The sequence below is a fragment of the Bombina bombina genome, chromosome 5 (assembly GCF_027579735.1).
Source record: "Bombina bombina isolate aBomBom1 chromosome 5, aBomBom1.pri, whole genome shotgun sequence".
Lineage (NCBI taxonomy): Eukaryota > Metazoa > Chordata > Amphibia > Anura > Bombinatoridae > Bombina > Bombina bombina.
In genome coordinates this window covers 693018151-693036436 of record NC_069503.1, presented here as the reverse complement: position 1 = coordinate 693036436, position 18286 = coordinate 693018151, and the positions used below count along the sequence as shown (strand labels likewise).

Below are 18286 nucleotides of genomic sequence, written 5' to 3'. Positions count from 1 at the left end.
GAAAAGCTCTTTTACCTTACCAGCCCTTAAAAGGGCCATTTGCGGGGCATGCCCCAAAGAATTCAGCTCTTTTGCCTGGAAAAAAAACATACAATACCCCTAATCTAACCCAAACCCCCCTTAAATAAACCTAACACTAAGCCCCTGAAGATCTTCCTACCTTATCTTCACCACACCGGGTATCAGCGATCCGTCCAGGCTCCGATGTCTTGATCCAAGCCCAAGCGGGTGGCTGAAGACATCCATCCTCCGGCTGAAGTCTTGATCCAAGCGGGCAGAAGAGGACATCCGGACTGGCAAACATCTTCATCCAAGCCGCATCTTCTATGTTCTTCCATCCGATGACGACCGGCTGATCTTCAAGACCTCCAGCGCGGATCCATCCATCTTCACCGACGACTTCCCGACGAATGACGGTTCCTTTAAGGGACGTCATCCAAGATGGCGTCCCTCGAATTCCGATTGGCTGATAGGATTCTATCAGCCAATCGGAATTAAGGTAGGAAAATTCTGATTGGCTGATGGAATCAGCCAATCAGATTCAAGTTCAATCCGATTGGCTGATCCGATCAGCCAATCAGATTGAGCTCGCATTCTATTGGCTGATCGGAACAGCCAATAGAATGCGATCTCAATCTAATTGGCTGATTGGATCAGCCAATCGGATGGAACTTGAATCTGATTGGCTGATTCCATCAGCCAATCAGAATTTTCCTACCTTAATTTTAATCTTGGATGACGTCCCTTAAAGGAACCGTCATTCGTCGGGAAGTCGTCGGTGAAGATGGATGGATCCGCGTTGGAGTTCTTGAAGATCAGCCGGTCATTATCGGATGGAAGAACATAGAAGATGCGGCTTGGATGAAGATGTTTGCCGGTCCGGATGTCCTCTTCTGCCCGCTTGGATCAAGACTTCAGCCGGAGGATGGATGTCTTCAGCCCCCCGCTTGGGCTTGGATCAAGACATCGGAGCCTGGACAGATCGCTGATACCCGGTGTGGTGAAGATAAGGTAGGAGGATCTTCAGGGGCTTAGTGTTAGGTTTATTTAAGGGGGGTTTGGGTTAGATTAGGGGTATGTGGGTGGTGGGTTGTAATGTTGGGGGGGGGTATTGTATGTTTTTTTTCCAGGCAAAAGAGCTGAATTCTTTGGGGCATGCCCCGCAAATGGCTGGTAATGGTAACGTAAAAGAGCTTTTCTATTTTAATTTTAGAATAGGGTAGGGCATTTTTTTATTTTGGGGGTCTTTGTTATTTTATTAGGGGGCTTAGAGTAGGTGTAATTAGTTTAAAATTGTTGTAATATTTTTCTAATGTTTGTAAATATTTTTTTATTTTTTGTAACTTAGTTCTTTTTTATTTTTTGTACTTTAGTTAGTTTATTTAATTGTATTTAATTGTAGGTATTTTATTTAATTAATTTATTGATAGTGTAGTGTTAGGTTTAATTGTAGATAATTGTAGGTATTTTATTTAATTAATTTATTGCTAGTGTAGTGTTAGGTTTAATTGTAACTTAGGTTAGGATTTATTTTACAGGTAATTTTGTAATTATTTTAACTAGGTAGCTATTAAATAGTTATTGACTATTTAATAGCTATTGTACCTGGTTAAAATAAATACAAAGTTACCTGTAAAATAAATATTAATCCTAAAATAGCTACAATATAATTATAATTTATATTGTAGCTATATTAGGGTTTATTTTACAGGTAAGTATTTAGCTTTAAATAGGATTAATTTATTTAATAAGAGTTAATTTATTTAGTTAGATTTAAATTATATTTAACTTAGGGGGGTGTTAGTGTTAGGGTTAGACTTAGCTTTAGGGGTTAATGCATTTATTAGAGTAGCGGCGAGCTCCGGTCGGCAGATTAGGGGTAAATAATTGTAGGTAGGTGGAGGCGACGTTGGGGCGGCAGATTAGGGGTTAATAAATATAATATAGGGGTCGGCGGTGTTAGGGGCAGCAGATTAGGGGTACATAGGGATAACGTAGGTTGCTGCGGTGTACAGAGCGGCAGATTAGGGGTTAATAATAATATGCAGGGGTCAGCGATAGCGGGGGCAGCAGATTAGGGGTTAATAAATATAATATAGGGGTCGGCGGTGTTGGGGGCAGCAGATTAGGGGTACATAGGTATAATGTAGGTTGCGGCGGTGTACGGAGCGGCAGATTAGGGGTTAATAATAATATGCAGGGGTCAGCGATAGCGGGGGCGGCAGATTAGGGGTTAATAAATATAATATAGGGGTCGGCGGTGTTAGGGGCAGCAGATTATGGGTACATAGGTATAATGTAGGTTGCGGCGGTGTACAGAGCGGCAGATTAGGGGTTAATAATAATATGCAGGGGTCAGCGATAGCAGGGGCGGCAGATTAAGGGTTAATAAGTGTAAGGTTAGGGGTGTTTAGACTCGGGGTTCATGTTAGGGTGTTAGGTGCAGACTTAGGAAGTGTTTCCCCATAGGAAACAATGGGGTTGCGTTAGGAGCTGAACGCTGCTTTTTTTAAGGTGTTAGGTTTTTTTTTTCAGCTCAAACTGCCCCATTGTTTTCTATGGGGGAATCGTGCACGAGCACGTTTTTGAAGCTGGCCACGTCCGTAAGCAACGCTGGTATAGAGAGTTGCAGTGGCGGTAAATATGCTCTACGCTCCCTTTTTTGGAGCCTAACGCAGCCATTCTGTGAACTCTAAATACCAGCGGTATTTAAAAGGTGCGGGGGGAAAAAAGCATGCGTAGCTAACGCACCCCTTTGGCAGCAGAACTCTAAATCTAGCCAATAGTAAATTGTTTTAAAAAAAACAAGAAAACTTGAAATACTTGAAAAAAGTTTCCTTCATATATTTATTAAACTGTTTGTTTATCTTTACAAGCCTAAATTCTTTTTTCAGTTTGTACTCATATTTTAGACCTGCCCTGTGTTTTTTTTTTTTATAAGGTCTATAACCTTTTAGGATTTTATTACAGCTATGATAGGGCCAGAATTAGTATTGGTCCAGTAGGGTCCAAGTGCAAGTCTATACATAGATGTGTGCAGAATTTGTACAATCCTAATGGAGGGGAGCATTTTATTAGTGTAGATTGTAGGTGCATCTATTGATCTGTCTGTATGTCTATCGTCTGTCTATCATCTATCTGTCCATCCTGAAAATTATTATACAGAGCAGTGTGTATATTACCATTGCTTACTACTGAGTTAACTTTGCAGGGCCAAAACAAAATTTTGCACCAGGGCCCCCTGTTGAGTAGGTGAGTTGAGTAGGTGCGCTAATGGCTATGATAATTTTGCAGTTGTATATGTGTTTGTACAAGGTCTACATATTCTGTTAAATTAAATACCTGCTACTCCCCTGTCACAAGAAAATAATATTTTTTTAATAATCTGTACAGGATCTGGTGATTACTTCAGCAGTGGAAATGATTTAACGAACAGAGCTCGATTGTTAAATAGAGAAGAAGAAAAATCTCATTTCTTGATCCTACGGTAAGCTTCTATTTTTTTTATACAATTGTGCTGTGATTATCCTGCATCTTAAACCAATCTCACATATGAAGATTTTATTTTCTATGCTTCGGATTATAATTTCTTCAGTATCTCAGGTTGCATTATTAGCTCACCATATTAACTGTAAAATAATTATCCAGTAAGAATAATTTTCTCTGTTTCACCAAGGACACTTATTGATAGATTCATCGCCTTTCCAAAGCCTCTTATTGCTGTGATAAATGGACCCGCCATTGGCATTGCTGTGACTATATTAGGACTGTTTGACCTTGTGTATGCCACTGACAGGGTAATTGTATGATGCATTTATTTTATTTACAATATGCGCCTTGTGTAATATTTTAGATCTAGCATTTCTGTACTTTATTTACAATTTAGCATTTTCCTTTTTTTTTACTGTAAAAAAAATTATATTTTTAAATTGTGACAGTGTTGCCACATAACCTAAAGAGGCTGATCCCAGTATGTGTAACCAATATTAAAGGAACATAAAACACTTTGAAAGTGTAATATTAAAAGTGGTGGGAGGAGCTTGAACATTACAAAACATTCCGTAAATATGGTGTAAGTATTTAGAATATTTCACACTCTGGTAGTATAATTGTTTGCAATACTACATAAAAGTCTTGTAATTACAAGGTGTTTTATATAATTATGTGGACTAAGACTTAGGGGCCGATTTACCAAGCAGTCAATCGGCCCCAATGCATCTGTTTCCGCACGAGCCTTCAGGCTCGCTGGAAGCGGGAGTTAAGAAGCAGCAGTCTTAAGACCGCTGCTCCTTAACTCGTCTGCTGCCTCTGAGGCTGCGGACATCAATCCGCCCAATTTCATACGATCAGGTTGATTGACACCCCCTGCTATCGGCCATGAATCTGCAGGGCGCGGCATTTCGCAAGCAGTTCACCAGAACTGCTTGTGCACTGATAAATGTCGACACGTATGCTGTAGACATTTATCGATGTGCGGCGGACATGATCACTACAGCAGATCATGTCCGTCTGCACAATGGTAAATCTACCCTTCAGGCACCATTTAATAATGGGCTTCAAAAATGTTTTTCTAAAAATGAAATGATGACTACATAATTTTCACTCTCCCTCTTTCTGTGTTTTTATAACTTTTATCTTCTTTCTAACCACTTTATGTCTCCTTCACTCTTCCAATTGTTATACCACACTTTTGCATAGTGCTTCCTGTTGCTAAGAGCCATGCTATTACAGAATACCTCCTGTTAGTGAGAGCCATATTATTACAGAATGTCCACTCAAAAATAATAATATAGTAACTGGCACCTAGATGCTCACTATAAAAGAGTCCCTAACAGATTCTTGAATAATAGCAGTAGTGATGTATAGGAGCGCCAAAGGCTAAAGTATTACACAGGTATTTAAAAAGGAGGTGGCAGAGTCAACTGGAAAAAACAAACAATGTCTAATTTGCTTATGGGGACAAAATTAGTATACCAATTAAACAGGTAGACGAATAAACTCAGATCAATAAGTAAAATAGTTAGTGAAACCTATATATTTATAGGGAACGATCACTCAAGATGCTATAAAATGTAAGAATCCAATATATCATAATATAGTACTAGTATAAGGAGAAAATTAAAATAATGTACACGGATAAAAATCTAATAAAAGTTCCACACTGGGATCAGCCCAAAAGGACAATTATAAGCCAGGAAGAATTCAATATATTCTAGAAGAGATCCTATAAAATATATCATCAGAGAATAAAGGAAATATACAATTCGGATAATGTGTGAACTATGCAAAATATTACAAATCAGAAAAAATACAGAAATAATAATATAGAAAATAATTATATAAAAAAGGAATTGATAAAGGGTTACCTTGGGTATTATTAGCCCAATATAGACATAAGTAGTGAAGGTCTGAGGATCTAAGTTTGTCTAAGGAGCTAAAGGGCTATGGATCATATAGCCAATTCGAAGTGAAGTAAGAGTTAAACAAATATACAGAATATTATACTCAATGAAAAAACTGTGAAATAAATAAGTGCTAATTATTAGCAGTGGGAAAATGGATGCTAAGAAATTAAAAAATTCATATGCATAAAACACAAGAATCACAAAAAATGCAAAAACATAATGCAACGACAATACTGTGATAGAAATGTGTGAGTGGTGTTGAACACAATAGTGTATGATGTATATCACTAAACCAATCAACAAAATGGCCAATATAACAAATTGGCTTATGGCCATTAAAAGAGTGCCGGCACACTTAAAAACTAAAAAAAAAGAGATCTCTAAAAATTAGTAAGTATAATCGTCCATGGGCCAACACTTATGGTCCTATGATATTTAACAAATTAGAAAGTCCCAAAGGTGGTGACCAATAGGTGCAATGATGGTAAAACGAATATGTTTATCCTGTTCCAAGGTAATCCTATGTTCGTATTATTCGGTACGCCATTATTGACGTCATTTCCGGTTCTCACGTCACTTCCGGTCAGCTCTTGCAATAGCGGACGGAGGCCATATAGGAAATGGGCACGTGAAATAACAAACTGGCACTTTGAGGCAAGAAAAAGATTATGTATATAATCATATGATAGTGCTAGTTATACTTAGAAGAAAATAGTAAATGGCCACTAATACATCAATAACTTATTAGTGTTAATCCGTGCCAGTTGATGGATTCGATTAATGTTGATCCAGAGTATAATCTGACCGTTTATGAGATTTTAGGCTAAATATCCTCCAGTATTACCAATGATACCAATTTATAAGGAATTTATAAGAATGACAATATCTACAAAATAATATATCAGCGACATATAGCTCAAAAGAAAAAAGGAAAAAAATGTGAAAGAGGTTATAATATTATTGTTTATCAAAAATATATATATATATTTATATATATTACGAAATGGATCATTAAAAAATAAATAAATAAATAATAATAATAAATAAATTGAAAAATAAACCTATAAATTTCGTTAATACATATAATAGATAAAAATCAAATAGACCTATAGGTCTCATTAATACCATAGGAAACCGTTTATAAAATTCTACAATAGACTTTATGTTTAGATTACTAGATGTGACTAGTCATTAGAGTCTGCTAAGATTATAGATGGAATTTGAAATATGGGGGAGAAGCTTATCTACACCTAACTGAGTAACTTTTTATACCAAAGATCTGAATGGTGTATGGAATAATCCCACTCATTGGGAATTACGGTTAGAAGAGCTAGCATGCCCTAAAACCCCAGTCGTCCTATGGAATTCGTTAAAATAGGTGTACTACCTCAAAGTTGGCATTTAGTCCTTTAGGGTGGATGCAATCTAGATTAAAAATCCATTTGGATTCAGTCCTCAGTAATCTTTGTTCCATGTCACCCCCTCGCCAGTCTGTATGTAATTTACTTATCCCCATATATTTAAAGCTTTTATCACTACCTCCATGTACTTCTTTGAAGTGTTTATATATGGGCAGATCAACTTTCTTCCGTTTAATCGGTAGTAAATGCTCTCGGATTCTATCTCTGAGCTGTCTTGTGGTCTGTCCCACATGCTGCAAACCACACCCACATTCTATGAGATAGATGATGAATTTATCTGTGCATCTAATAGTCTGCTTTATTTTAAATATTTCATTAGAGATCTTTGATTTGAACATACCAGTCTTTTTACCATGCTCACAGGCTTTACACAGATGGCATGGGAAGAAGCCTTCTAGCTTCTTACCCATCGCCCCCAAACAACTGGTAGATTTCTTGGTGCTAGGGACACTGGGAGCTAGGATGGACTTCAAATTATTAGCTTTCCTATATATAAACTGTGGTTGTACAGTTAGATGCTTTCCTAAGATGTCATCGTCCTTTAAAAGATGCCAGTGTGGCCTTAAAATGTTTTCTACCGTTTTTCTCTTTTCACTGTATTGGGTGATGAATGGTACTTTTAAACTGGCTTCATTTCCCATCGATGTTTTGGATTTATAGGCCAGAAGGGTATATCATTGATTTCACTGATGGTTTGGTCTATGGAGGTTCTATTGTAGCCTCTCTCTAGAAATCTTTCTTTGAGTACCAAAGATTGCTTATGCCACATATAATCGCTGGAACAGTTCTTTTTGATCTGCATAAATTGACCTTTGGGGATGTTTGAGATCCATTTATTAAGGTGACAGCTGGTCTGATGTATGTAGTTATTGCAGTCCACCTCCTCGAAGAATGTTGATGTCTCAAAATTCCCATTTATCACATTTATGTCTAGATCTAGAAAGGTGATGTGTTCTTTGCTGATCTGATGGGTGAACTTTAGGTTCATTTCATTGAGGTTCATGACCTCTAATGTGTGTGTCAGGTCCTCAAGGTTGCCTTTCCAAACCATGAGCAAATCATCAATATACCTCTTATAGAGGACCAGGTCCGCACTAGCTGTTCCACAAATTTGGCGATAGAATTTTCCTTCACAATTAAAATAATTGTGTCTCAATATGTAGTCTATGCCATCGGGTATAAATGTTTTTTGTACCAGTGGCATATAGGCGTTTTTATTCAAATAGTATTTGACTGATTCTTAGCAAACTCTAATGACTAGTCAGATGTAGTAATCTAAACATAAACTCTATTGTAGAATTTTATAAACGGTTTCCTATGGTATTAATGAGACCTATAGGTCTATTTGATTTTTTTTTTTTTTTTTTTTTTATGAAACAGCTTTATTGAAACATAATTTCGGTTACAGCTTGAAAAATGACAATAACAAGAAAAAATAAGGCATCATACAGGTTAATTTCAAGCATATTTGCAATGTAAAACTGTTACATTTTATACTATTATCATTGAATGGAAATACAAGAACTAAAATTATATCAATGTACATGGATATTTATATATATTTAAGCATAAGCATACATATATGTAGAGAGTGCACTCTTTTGGTATCATCCAGCCATACTCCCCAGTGGGTCCCCCCCGCAACAAAGGGTACAAGCAAGTCATTTAATCTTTGTTTTTTTGGGGGGTTTTTTGCCGTCTTGTGTCCTGGGGTCTGTTCTATCCCTAATTCTGTGTGCTACTGTCTTGATACATTATTAATATATGTCTCCCAGGCAACCTTCATCTGAATGTATGTATCTAACCTATTACTTCTTAAGAAGGCATACTCCTCTAAGTCTAGTAGATATTTCAACTGCTGATGCCAATGTGCTAATGTAGGGACTTCCTTGTTCTTCCAGCCTCTCGCCACTAACAATTTGAAGCTATTACTTGCTACGTATAACAGATTCTTTTTAAAGCCCTTAAATTTACCGTATGTGATATTAAAAAGCCATATAGTCGGGTCTACCCGTACCTCCATTTCCAACATAATTGACATTTCTCTCGCTATCTTCTCCCACATTTTTTGTAATGGGGGACATGTCCACCAAATATGAGTCATGTTCCCCAGTTTATTCCCACATCTCCAGCAACATTCATTAGTGGAAGGGAATAATTTATGTATCCTAGCAGGTGTATAATACCACCTTTGAATAATTTTAAGGTTTAGCTCAATGATTTTGCTGGAAACTGAGGTCTTAGTGATAGAGGTGAACATGCTTGACCTATCTATGTGAGATAATTCAATATTTAGCTCCCTCTCCCAGCTATTGATGTAGTGGGGGATGGTCGCCGTCTTTTGTAAGATGGAGTAAGCTAGTGAAAGTGTTCTTCTATTCGGTGCAGGGGAATTGCATAATACCTCAAATGGGGTTAAAGGGCGTAGTAAATTCCTTCTGTCTGCATGTTTAAAAACATATGAGTGACATTGTCGTAACAGAAACCAATTCTCAAAAACAGATAACCCGTCATCTGATAATTCTTTGGAGGATTTCAATCTCTGTTCATTCCCCAGATGTAACATCAGTACTGCTCTCATGTTATTTCTATGTTGAGGGGCCTTTAAAATATTAGTACCCGGCACAAAATCAGAATTTTTAGTAAGGGGTGTCAAGGGGGAGAACCTCGAAGAGACATGTGGGTACTCCACGATGATTCTGTCCCATGCCTTAAATGTTTCTTGGATTACTGCGTTTTGAGAGATGCTAATTGGTAATAAGACCCTTCTCTGCCAGCACAGAGTCCCTAAATGATTCTGCTCAGATATGTCATGTTCCAGGTTTACCCAAGCCTTATTATCAAAGTTTGTGAACCAGTCCACTACTCTTTGCATGAATACTGCCTGCCTGTATTTTTTGAGGTTTGGAACACCTAGACCTCCATCTTTAATATGTAAGTGCATGAGTCTCTTATTAATTCTGGCCCTGCGTCTGTCCCAAATGAAGTCAAAGATAATATTCTGTAATTTTGTCAGGTAGCTTGAGGGAAGAGGTATGGGCAAGGTCTGAAAGAGATACAAAAGTCGGGGCATAATGTTCATTTTTATCGTGTTTATTCTACCTAACCAGGTGATGCTTTGGGAACGCCATGAGGACATGTCTGCAACAATGGACTTCTGCAGGGATTTATAATTGAGAGAAAACATTTTGTGTACTGTGGGGGCTAGCATGATTCCCAGGTCTATTTGATTTTTATCTCTTATATTTATTAATGAAATTTATAGGTTGATTTTTCAATTTATTAATTATTATTATTATTATTTATTTATTATTTATCTTTTAATGATCCATTTCGGAATATACCTGTGTGTATGTATATGTGTATGTATGTATATATATATATATATATATATATATATATATATATATGTATATATAATTTTTTGATAAACAATAATATTATAACATCTTTCACATTTTTTTCCTTTTTTTTTTTTTCTTTTGATCCATAAGTCGCTGATATATTATTTTGTAGAAATTGCCATTCTTATAAATTCCTTATAAATTTGCATCATTGTTAATCCTGGAGGATATTTAGCCTAAAATCTTATAAACGGTCAGATTATACTCTGGACCAACATTAATCGAATCCATCAACTGGCACGAATTAACACTAATAAGTTATTGATGTATTAGTGGCCATTTACTATTTTCTTCTAAGTATAACTAGCACAATCATATGATTATATACATAATCTTTTCTTGCCTCAAAGTGCCAGTTTGTTATTTCACATGCCCATTTCCTATATGGCCTCCGTCCGCTATCGCAAGAGCCGACCAGAAGTGACGTGAGAACCGGAAATGAGATCAATAATGGCGTACCGGAAGTGACGTTATCATCGTCGCGTGCACGACCGACTTTAATGTTTGGCGCCAAATAGAGTTGGTTTTGATTGGACCTCCTTCCTTTTAAATAAACACAATAGATCTAGCCTCATTATGTCTTGAGAAAGGCCCTTGTATAAGGCTGAAACGCATAGACGTTATTCCGCAATGGGATTTGCGAGGCTATTTATCTCTCCAGGATCGTTTGTTTGGGTGAGTTTATTACCTAAAGAACCCGCCCGCAAACATAGTTTGTATAGTTTTTTTTTTTTCTCTTTTTCTTTTATTTAGGTTATCATCTACATCCGGATAATACGAACATAGGATTACATAGGATTACCTTGGAACAGGATAAACTTATTAGTTTTACCATCATTGCACCTATTGGTCACCACCTTTGGGACTTTCTAATTTGTTAAATATCATAGGACCCATAAGTGTTGGCCCATGGACGTTTATACTTACTAATTTTTAGAGATCTCTTTTTTTTTTTGAGAAATTATTGACTTCTGAAACTAAATATAAAATAGAGATATCTTTTCTTTAAAAATGCCTTAAATTGAACATTGTACCCAAGGGTTTAAGAATTGTAAAAGAGTGTTCTTTTAATGTGAGTTCAAATGACTTTTCCAATAATTGGAATAAAATCATTAATGAAGCTTCTCAAGAACTAATGAAGTTCATTATAAATTTTAAAGAACTCCTGTTGACACACATTGACTCTGATATTCAGATAGAGGAAAAGAATATGGAGCTATTTAAAGACTCACAGACTTTTAAAGAAAAACAAGAGCACCTATACACTAAGATTAACAAACTTAAAGATGACATTATTGTTAAAAAACTAAGAAGATCAATAGAGATCTATATGCTGTTCAAGAGAACACCGATAACAACACCTCTATAGAATGAAATATAGGTGTATCAGATGCTCTCCAACCAAGGAATGCTAATCAAGCACTTAATCAAGATGAATGAGTTGGAATTATTCATAAACCATATAATAATAATAATAGACATATGGGGAGGCAAGTTGGATATAGACCGAATACTTACCCCATGACTTATAATTCATATGTGAATAACACACCCAACCATAGGAATTTACTAAATAGGGAACATAATGGGAATTACGTAAGGGGAAATTTCCAATATGCTAATAGGTATAGAAGATAGCCCTACACCCGCCAAATTTCCAAGGCCATGGTAACAGAAACAACTATGGCAATCATTACAAAAGTTGGGATGATTTTGATCAACCCCAGAGACCACAAGATAATTTTGGCTATTCCCATAGATTTCAGGATAACCCCAGAAGGGGACCATTTAAACCATATCATAATGGGCATAGTTACCAGAATGGGTATACCCATGCATATCTAGCTAGGGAACCAGTTAACTACCACCAGTATAACTATGAGCATCAAGGCACCGATAACCATAGACACTATGGGGAGAATAATCACTATAAACACTGTTACAGACAACACTAATTCAATCACTCTAATAACAACAACCACCAAGGAGGCTTCAGGGGACATCAACAAGAGTGGAAAGAGAACTATAAGGGAACATCAAATAGATTTTCCGCTCTGGCCACACTCACATTCAAAGATTTGAATTACACACCCAGAGAGACCCCAGAGAGGGTGCAAACCCAGCTTCTACCTCCTCTTTTTTTAGGGATGGGACAAAACAACATCCCAATGAGAGATCCAAATGGAGGAAAAAGAAAACAGATAACGTTGGAAAAAGTAGACACTCCAATAAAAAAAAGGTACATCGAGGAAAAAGTGCAGGAACAAGATCTAAGATCAGATCAAATTTGGATTGTCCATGATTGGACATGAGAATAATTAATCAAATACTGCTGCTGAAACTACCTCAAGTACCAAGAATGAAGTTAAAGGAATGTATAATTTGAGTGATATCACCATACTACCAGAGGAGAGTAAAGTACTAGAATTGGGTCTTTCCTATGCTCCATCACGAGGGCTAGATAAATTTCAGACATACCTCAATACAAAGGAATTTGTGAGAAAGCTCACCTTGAAAAGATATTTTTTTAAATCCCTGATAGAGAAAATCGGAACAAGTACGATTACTAACAGAGATAACTATGTGCATACAGACCTTAGGTCAAAGTCTCGCTTTTATCCAACCAACTGTAAAGGACCAGCGATCGAAACGTTTGAAACCATGGTCTGCAATGATATCAGAAAATTGAAATCAGTAAATCACCATAGAATGAACCTCAGTAGGAAACAAATGGACACCATAAATAAACCAGAACACAATAAGGACATTGTTATCAAACCAGCTGATAAAGGTGGAGGAATAGTGATTCTCAATAAAATAGATTATTCCCAAGAGATTGGATAACCCTCCTGGGAGACCAATCATATCGGGCATAGGTTCTCTGTCCAGCAACCTATCTGAGTACATTGATAAGAATTTGCAGACCCATGTGAGATCCTTACCATCTTTCTTAGGGATTCCACTGAAGTTTTGAATATTTTGAAAAGTATTGAATGGAATTACAGCTATATAATGGTTACCAGTGATGTAACATCACTGTACACCTGTATTCCACATCAAAAAGGTCTCAAATCAGTTGAATACTATTTGAATAAAGATGCCTATATGCCATAGGCACAAAAAACATTTATACTCGATGGCATAGACTACGTATTGAGACACAATTATTTTAATTGTGAAGGAAAATTCTATCGCCAAATGTGTGGAACAGCTATGGGGACCAGGTTCGCACCAAGCAACACTAATTTGTATATCGGCAGATGGGAGTCCATATTTTGGGACTCACGCCCAGCAAGCGCGGACCTGGTCCTCTATAAGAGGTATATTGATGATTTGCTCATGGTTTGGAAACCTTAAGGACCTGACACACACATTAGAGGTCATGAACCTCAATGAAATGAACCTAAATTTCACCCATCAGATCAGCAAAGAACACATCACCTTTCTAGATCTAGACATATGTGTGAATAATGGGATTATTGAGACATCAACATTCTTCAAGGAGGTAGACTGCAATAACTACATACATCAGACCAGCTGTCACCTCAATAAATGGATCTCAAATATCCCCAAAGGTCAATTTATGCAGATTTATGTTATTACAGAATGTCTCCTGTTAGCGAGAGCCATGTTATTACAGAATGCCTCCTGTCAGTGAGAACCATGTTATTACAGAATGTCTCCTGTCTGTGAGAGCCATGTTATTACAGAATGCCTCCTATCTGTGAGAGCCATGTTATTACATAATACCTCCTGTCAGTGAGAGCCATGTTATTACAGAATGTCTCCTGTCAGTGAGAGCCATGTTATTACAAAATGCCTCCTGTCAGTGACAGCCATGTTATTACAGAATGTCTCCTGTCAATGAGAGCCATGTTATTACAGAATGACTCCTGTCTGTGAGAGCCTTGTTATTACGGAATGCCCACTGTCTGTGAGAGCCATGTTATTACAGAATGCCCACTGTCTGTGAGAGCCATGTTATTACATAATGCCTCCTGTTAGTGAGAGCCATGTTATTACAGAATGCCTCCTGTTAGTGAGAGCCATGTTATTTACAGAATGCCTCCTGTCAGTGAGAACCATGTTATTACAGAATGTTTCCTGTCTGCGAGAGTCATGTTATTACAGAATGCCTCCTGTCCGTTAGAGCCATGTTATTACAGAATGTCTCCTGTCAGTGAGAGCCTTGTTATTACAGAATGTCTACTGTCTGTGAGAGTCATGTTATTACAGAATGCCTCCTGTCCGTGAGAGCCTTCTTATTACAGAATGTCTCCTGTCTGTGAGAGTCATGTTATTAAAGAATGTCTCCTGTCTGTGAGAGTCATGTTATTACAGAATGCCTCCTGTCCGTGAGAGCCATGTTATTACAGAATGTCTCCTGTCAGTGAGAGCCATGTTATTACAGAATGCCTCCTGTTAGTGAGAACCATGTTATTACAGAATGTTTCCTGTCAGTGAGAGCCATGTTATTACAGAATACCTCCTGTTAGTGAGAGCCATGTTATTACAGAATGCCTCCTGTCAGTGAGAGCCTTGTTATTACAGAATGCCTCCTGTCAGTGAGAGCCATGTTATTACAGAATGTCTCCTGTCAGTGATAACCATGTTATTATAGAATGTCTCCTGTCAGTGAGAGCCATGCTATTACTTAATGCCTCCTGTCAGTGAGAGCCATGTTATTACAGAATGCCTCCTGTCAGTGAGAGCCTTGCTATTAACCCTTTAAGGACACAGCTTTCAGTTTGCTCAATTGTTTTATGACGGAAAAATTCCGTCACATGTCCTTAAGAGGTTAAAGAATGCCTCCTGTTATTGAGAGCCATGTTATTACACAATGACTCCTGTCAGCGAGAGCCATGTTATTACATAATGCCTCCTGTCAGTGAGAGCCATGTTATTACAGAATGCCTCCTGTCAGTGAGAGCCATGTTATTACAGAATGCCTCCTGTCAGTGAGAGCCATGTTATTACAGAATGACTCCTGCCAGCGAGTGTATTACATAATGCCTCCTGTCAGTGAGAACCATGTTATTACAGAATGCCTCCTGTCGGTGAGAGCCATGTTATTACAGAATGCCTCCTGTCAGTGAGAACCATGTTATTACAGAATGCCTCCTGTCGGTGAGAGCCATGTTATTACAGAATGCCTCCTGTCAGTGAGAACCATGTTATTACAGAATGTCTCCTGTCAGTGAGAGCCTTGTTATTACAGAATGCCTCCTGTCAGTGAGAACCATGTTATTACATAATGTCTCCTGTCAGTGAGAGCCATGTTATTACATAATGCCTCCTGTCAGTGAGAACCATGTTATTACAGAATGCCTCCTGTCAGTGAGAGCCTTGTTATTACAGAATGCCTCCTGTCAGTGAGAGTCATGTTATTACAGAATGTCTCCTGTCAGTGAGTCATGTTATTACAGAATGCCTCCTGTCAGTGAGAGTCATGTTATTATAGAATGCCTCCTGTCCGTTAGAGCCATGTTATTACAGAATGTCTCCTGTCAGTGAGAGCCTTGTTATTACAGAATGTCTCCTGTCTGTGAGAGTCATGTTATTACAGAATGCCTCCTGTCCGTTAGAGCCATGTTATAACAGAATGCCTCCTATCAGTGAGAGCCTTGTTATTACAGAATGTCTCCTGTCTGTGAGAGTCATGTTATTACAGAATGCCTCCTGTCCGTGATTCTCAATAAAATAGATTATTCCCAAGAGATTGGATAACCCTCCTGGGAGACCAATCATGTTATTACAGAATGCCTCCTGTCAGTGAGAGCCATGTTATTACAGAATGCCTCCTGTCAGTGAGAGCCATGTTATTACAGAATGACTCCTGCCAGCGAGTGTATTACATAATGCCTCCTGTCAGTGAGAACCATGTTATTACAGAATGCCTCCTGTCGGTGAGAGCCATGTTATTACAGAATGCCTCCTGTCAGTGAGAACCATGTTATTACAGAATGCCTCCTGTCGGTGAGAGCCATGTTATTACAGAATGCCTCCTGTCAGTGAGAACCATGTTATTACAGAATGTCTCCTGTCAGTGAGAGCCTTGTTATTACAGAATGCCTCCTGTCAGTGAGAACCATGTTATTACATAATGTCTCCTGTCAGTGAGAACCATGTTATTACAGAATGCCTCCTGTCAGTGAGAGCCTTGTTATTACAGAATGCCTCCTGTCAGTGAGAGTCATGTTATTACAGAATGTCTCCTGTCAGTGAGTCATGTTATTACAGAATGCCTCCTGTCAGTGAGAGTCATGTTATTACAGAATGCCTCCTGTCCGTTAGAGCCATGTTATTACAGAATGTCTCCTGTCAGTGAAAGCCTTGTTATTACAGAATGTCTCCTGTCTGTGAGAGTCATGTTATTACAGAATGCCTCCTGTCCGTTAGAGCCATGTTATAACAGAATGCCTCCTATCAGTGAGAGCCTTGTTATTACAGAATGTCTCCTGTCTGTGAGAGTCATGTTATTACAGAATGCCTCCTGTCCGTGAGAGCCATGTTATTACAGAATGTCTCCTGTCAGTGAGAGCCATGTTATTACAGAATGCCTCCTGTCAGTGAGAGCCATGTTATTACAGAATGTCTCCTGTCAGTGAGAGCCATGTTATTACAGAATGCCTCCTGTCAGTGAGAGCCATGTTATTACTTGTTAGTGAGAGCCATCTTATTACAGAATGCCTCCTGTTAGTGAGAACCATTTTATTACAGAATGTTTCATGTCAGTGAGAGCCATGTTATTACAGAATACCTCCTGTTAGTGAGAGCCATGTTATTACAGAATGCCTCCTGTCAGTGAGAGCCTTGTTATTACAGAATGCCTCCTGTCAGTGAGAGCCATGTTATTATAGAATGTCTCCTGTCAGTGAGAGCCATGCTATTACTTAATGCCTCCTGTCAGTGAGAGCCATGTTATTACAGAATGTCTCCTGTCAGTGAGAGCCATGTTATTAAAGAATGCCTCCTGTTAGGGAGAGCCTTGTTATTACTTGTCAGTGAGAGCCATGTTATTAAAGAATGCCTCCTGTTATTGAGAGTCATGTTATTACACAATGACTCCTGTCAGCGAGAGCCATGTTATTACATAATGCCTCCTGTCAGTGAGAACCATGTTATTACAGAATGCCTCCTGTCAGTGAGAGCCATGTTATTACAGAATGCCTCCTGTCAGTGAGAGCCATGTTATTACAGAATGACTCCTGTCAGCGAGAGTATTACAGAATGCCTCCTGTCAGTGAGAACCATGTTATTACAGAATGCCTCCTGTCGGTGAGAGCCATGTTATTACAGAATGCCTCCTGTCAGTGAGAACCATGTTATTACAGAATGCCTCCTGTCGGTGAGAGCCATGTTATTACAGAATGCCTCCTGTCAGTGAGAACCATGTTATTCAAGAATGTCTCCTGTCAGTAAGAGCCTTGTTATTACAGAATGCCTCCTGTCAGTGAGAACCATGTTATTACATAATGTCTCCTGTCAGTGAGAACCATGTTATTACATAATGCCTCCTGTCAGTGAGAACCATGTTATTACAGAATGCCTCCTGTCAGTGAGAGCCTTGTTATTACAGAATGCCTCCTGTCCGTGAGAGTCATGTTATTACAGAATGTCTCCTGTCAGTGAGTCATGTTATTACAGAATGCCTCCTGTCAGTGAGAGTCATGTTATTACAGAATGCCTCCTGTCCGTTAGAGCCATGTTATTACAGAATGTCTCCTGTCAGTGAGAGCCTTGTTATTACAGAATGCCTCCTGTCCGTTAGAGCCATGTTATTACAGAAAGCCTCCTGTCATTGAGAGCCTTGTTATTACAGAATGTCTCCTGTCTGTGAGAGTCATGTTATTACAGAATGCCTCCTGTCCGTGAGAGCCATGTTATTACAGAATGTCTCCTGTCAGTGAGAGCCATGTTATTACAGAATACCTCCTGTCAGTGAGAGCCATGTTATTACAGAATGTCTCCTGTCAGTGAGAGCCTGTTATTACAGAATGCCTCCGGGAGAGTATGTTATTACAGAATGCCTCCTGTCAGTGAGAGCCTTGTTATT

At 38.3% G+C, this 18286-nt stretch overlaps 1 protein-coding gene across 2 annotated transcripts in view; it reads left to right on the top strand.

Moving 5' to 3' along the window:
* Nucleotides 1–18286, top strand: part of LOC128659472 (enoyl-CoA delta isomerase 2) — a 167179-nt gene that overhangs the window by 76490 nt on the left and 72403 nt on the right. For both annotated transcript variants that reach the window (XR_008402398.1, XM_053713095.1), the window contains exons 5-6: nucleotides 3394–3487; nucleotides 3677–3797. Coding sequence is in view for 1 of the 2 variants with exons in the window: in XM_053713095.1 (XP_053569070.1) it covers nucleotides 3394–3487; nucleotides 3677–3797 (215 nt within the window). In the remaining variant the exon portion in view is untranslated. The remainder of the gene's footprint in view (nucleotides 1–3393; nucleotides 3488–3676; nucleotides 3798–18286) is intronic.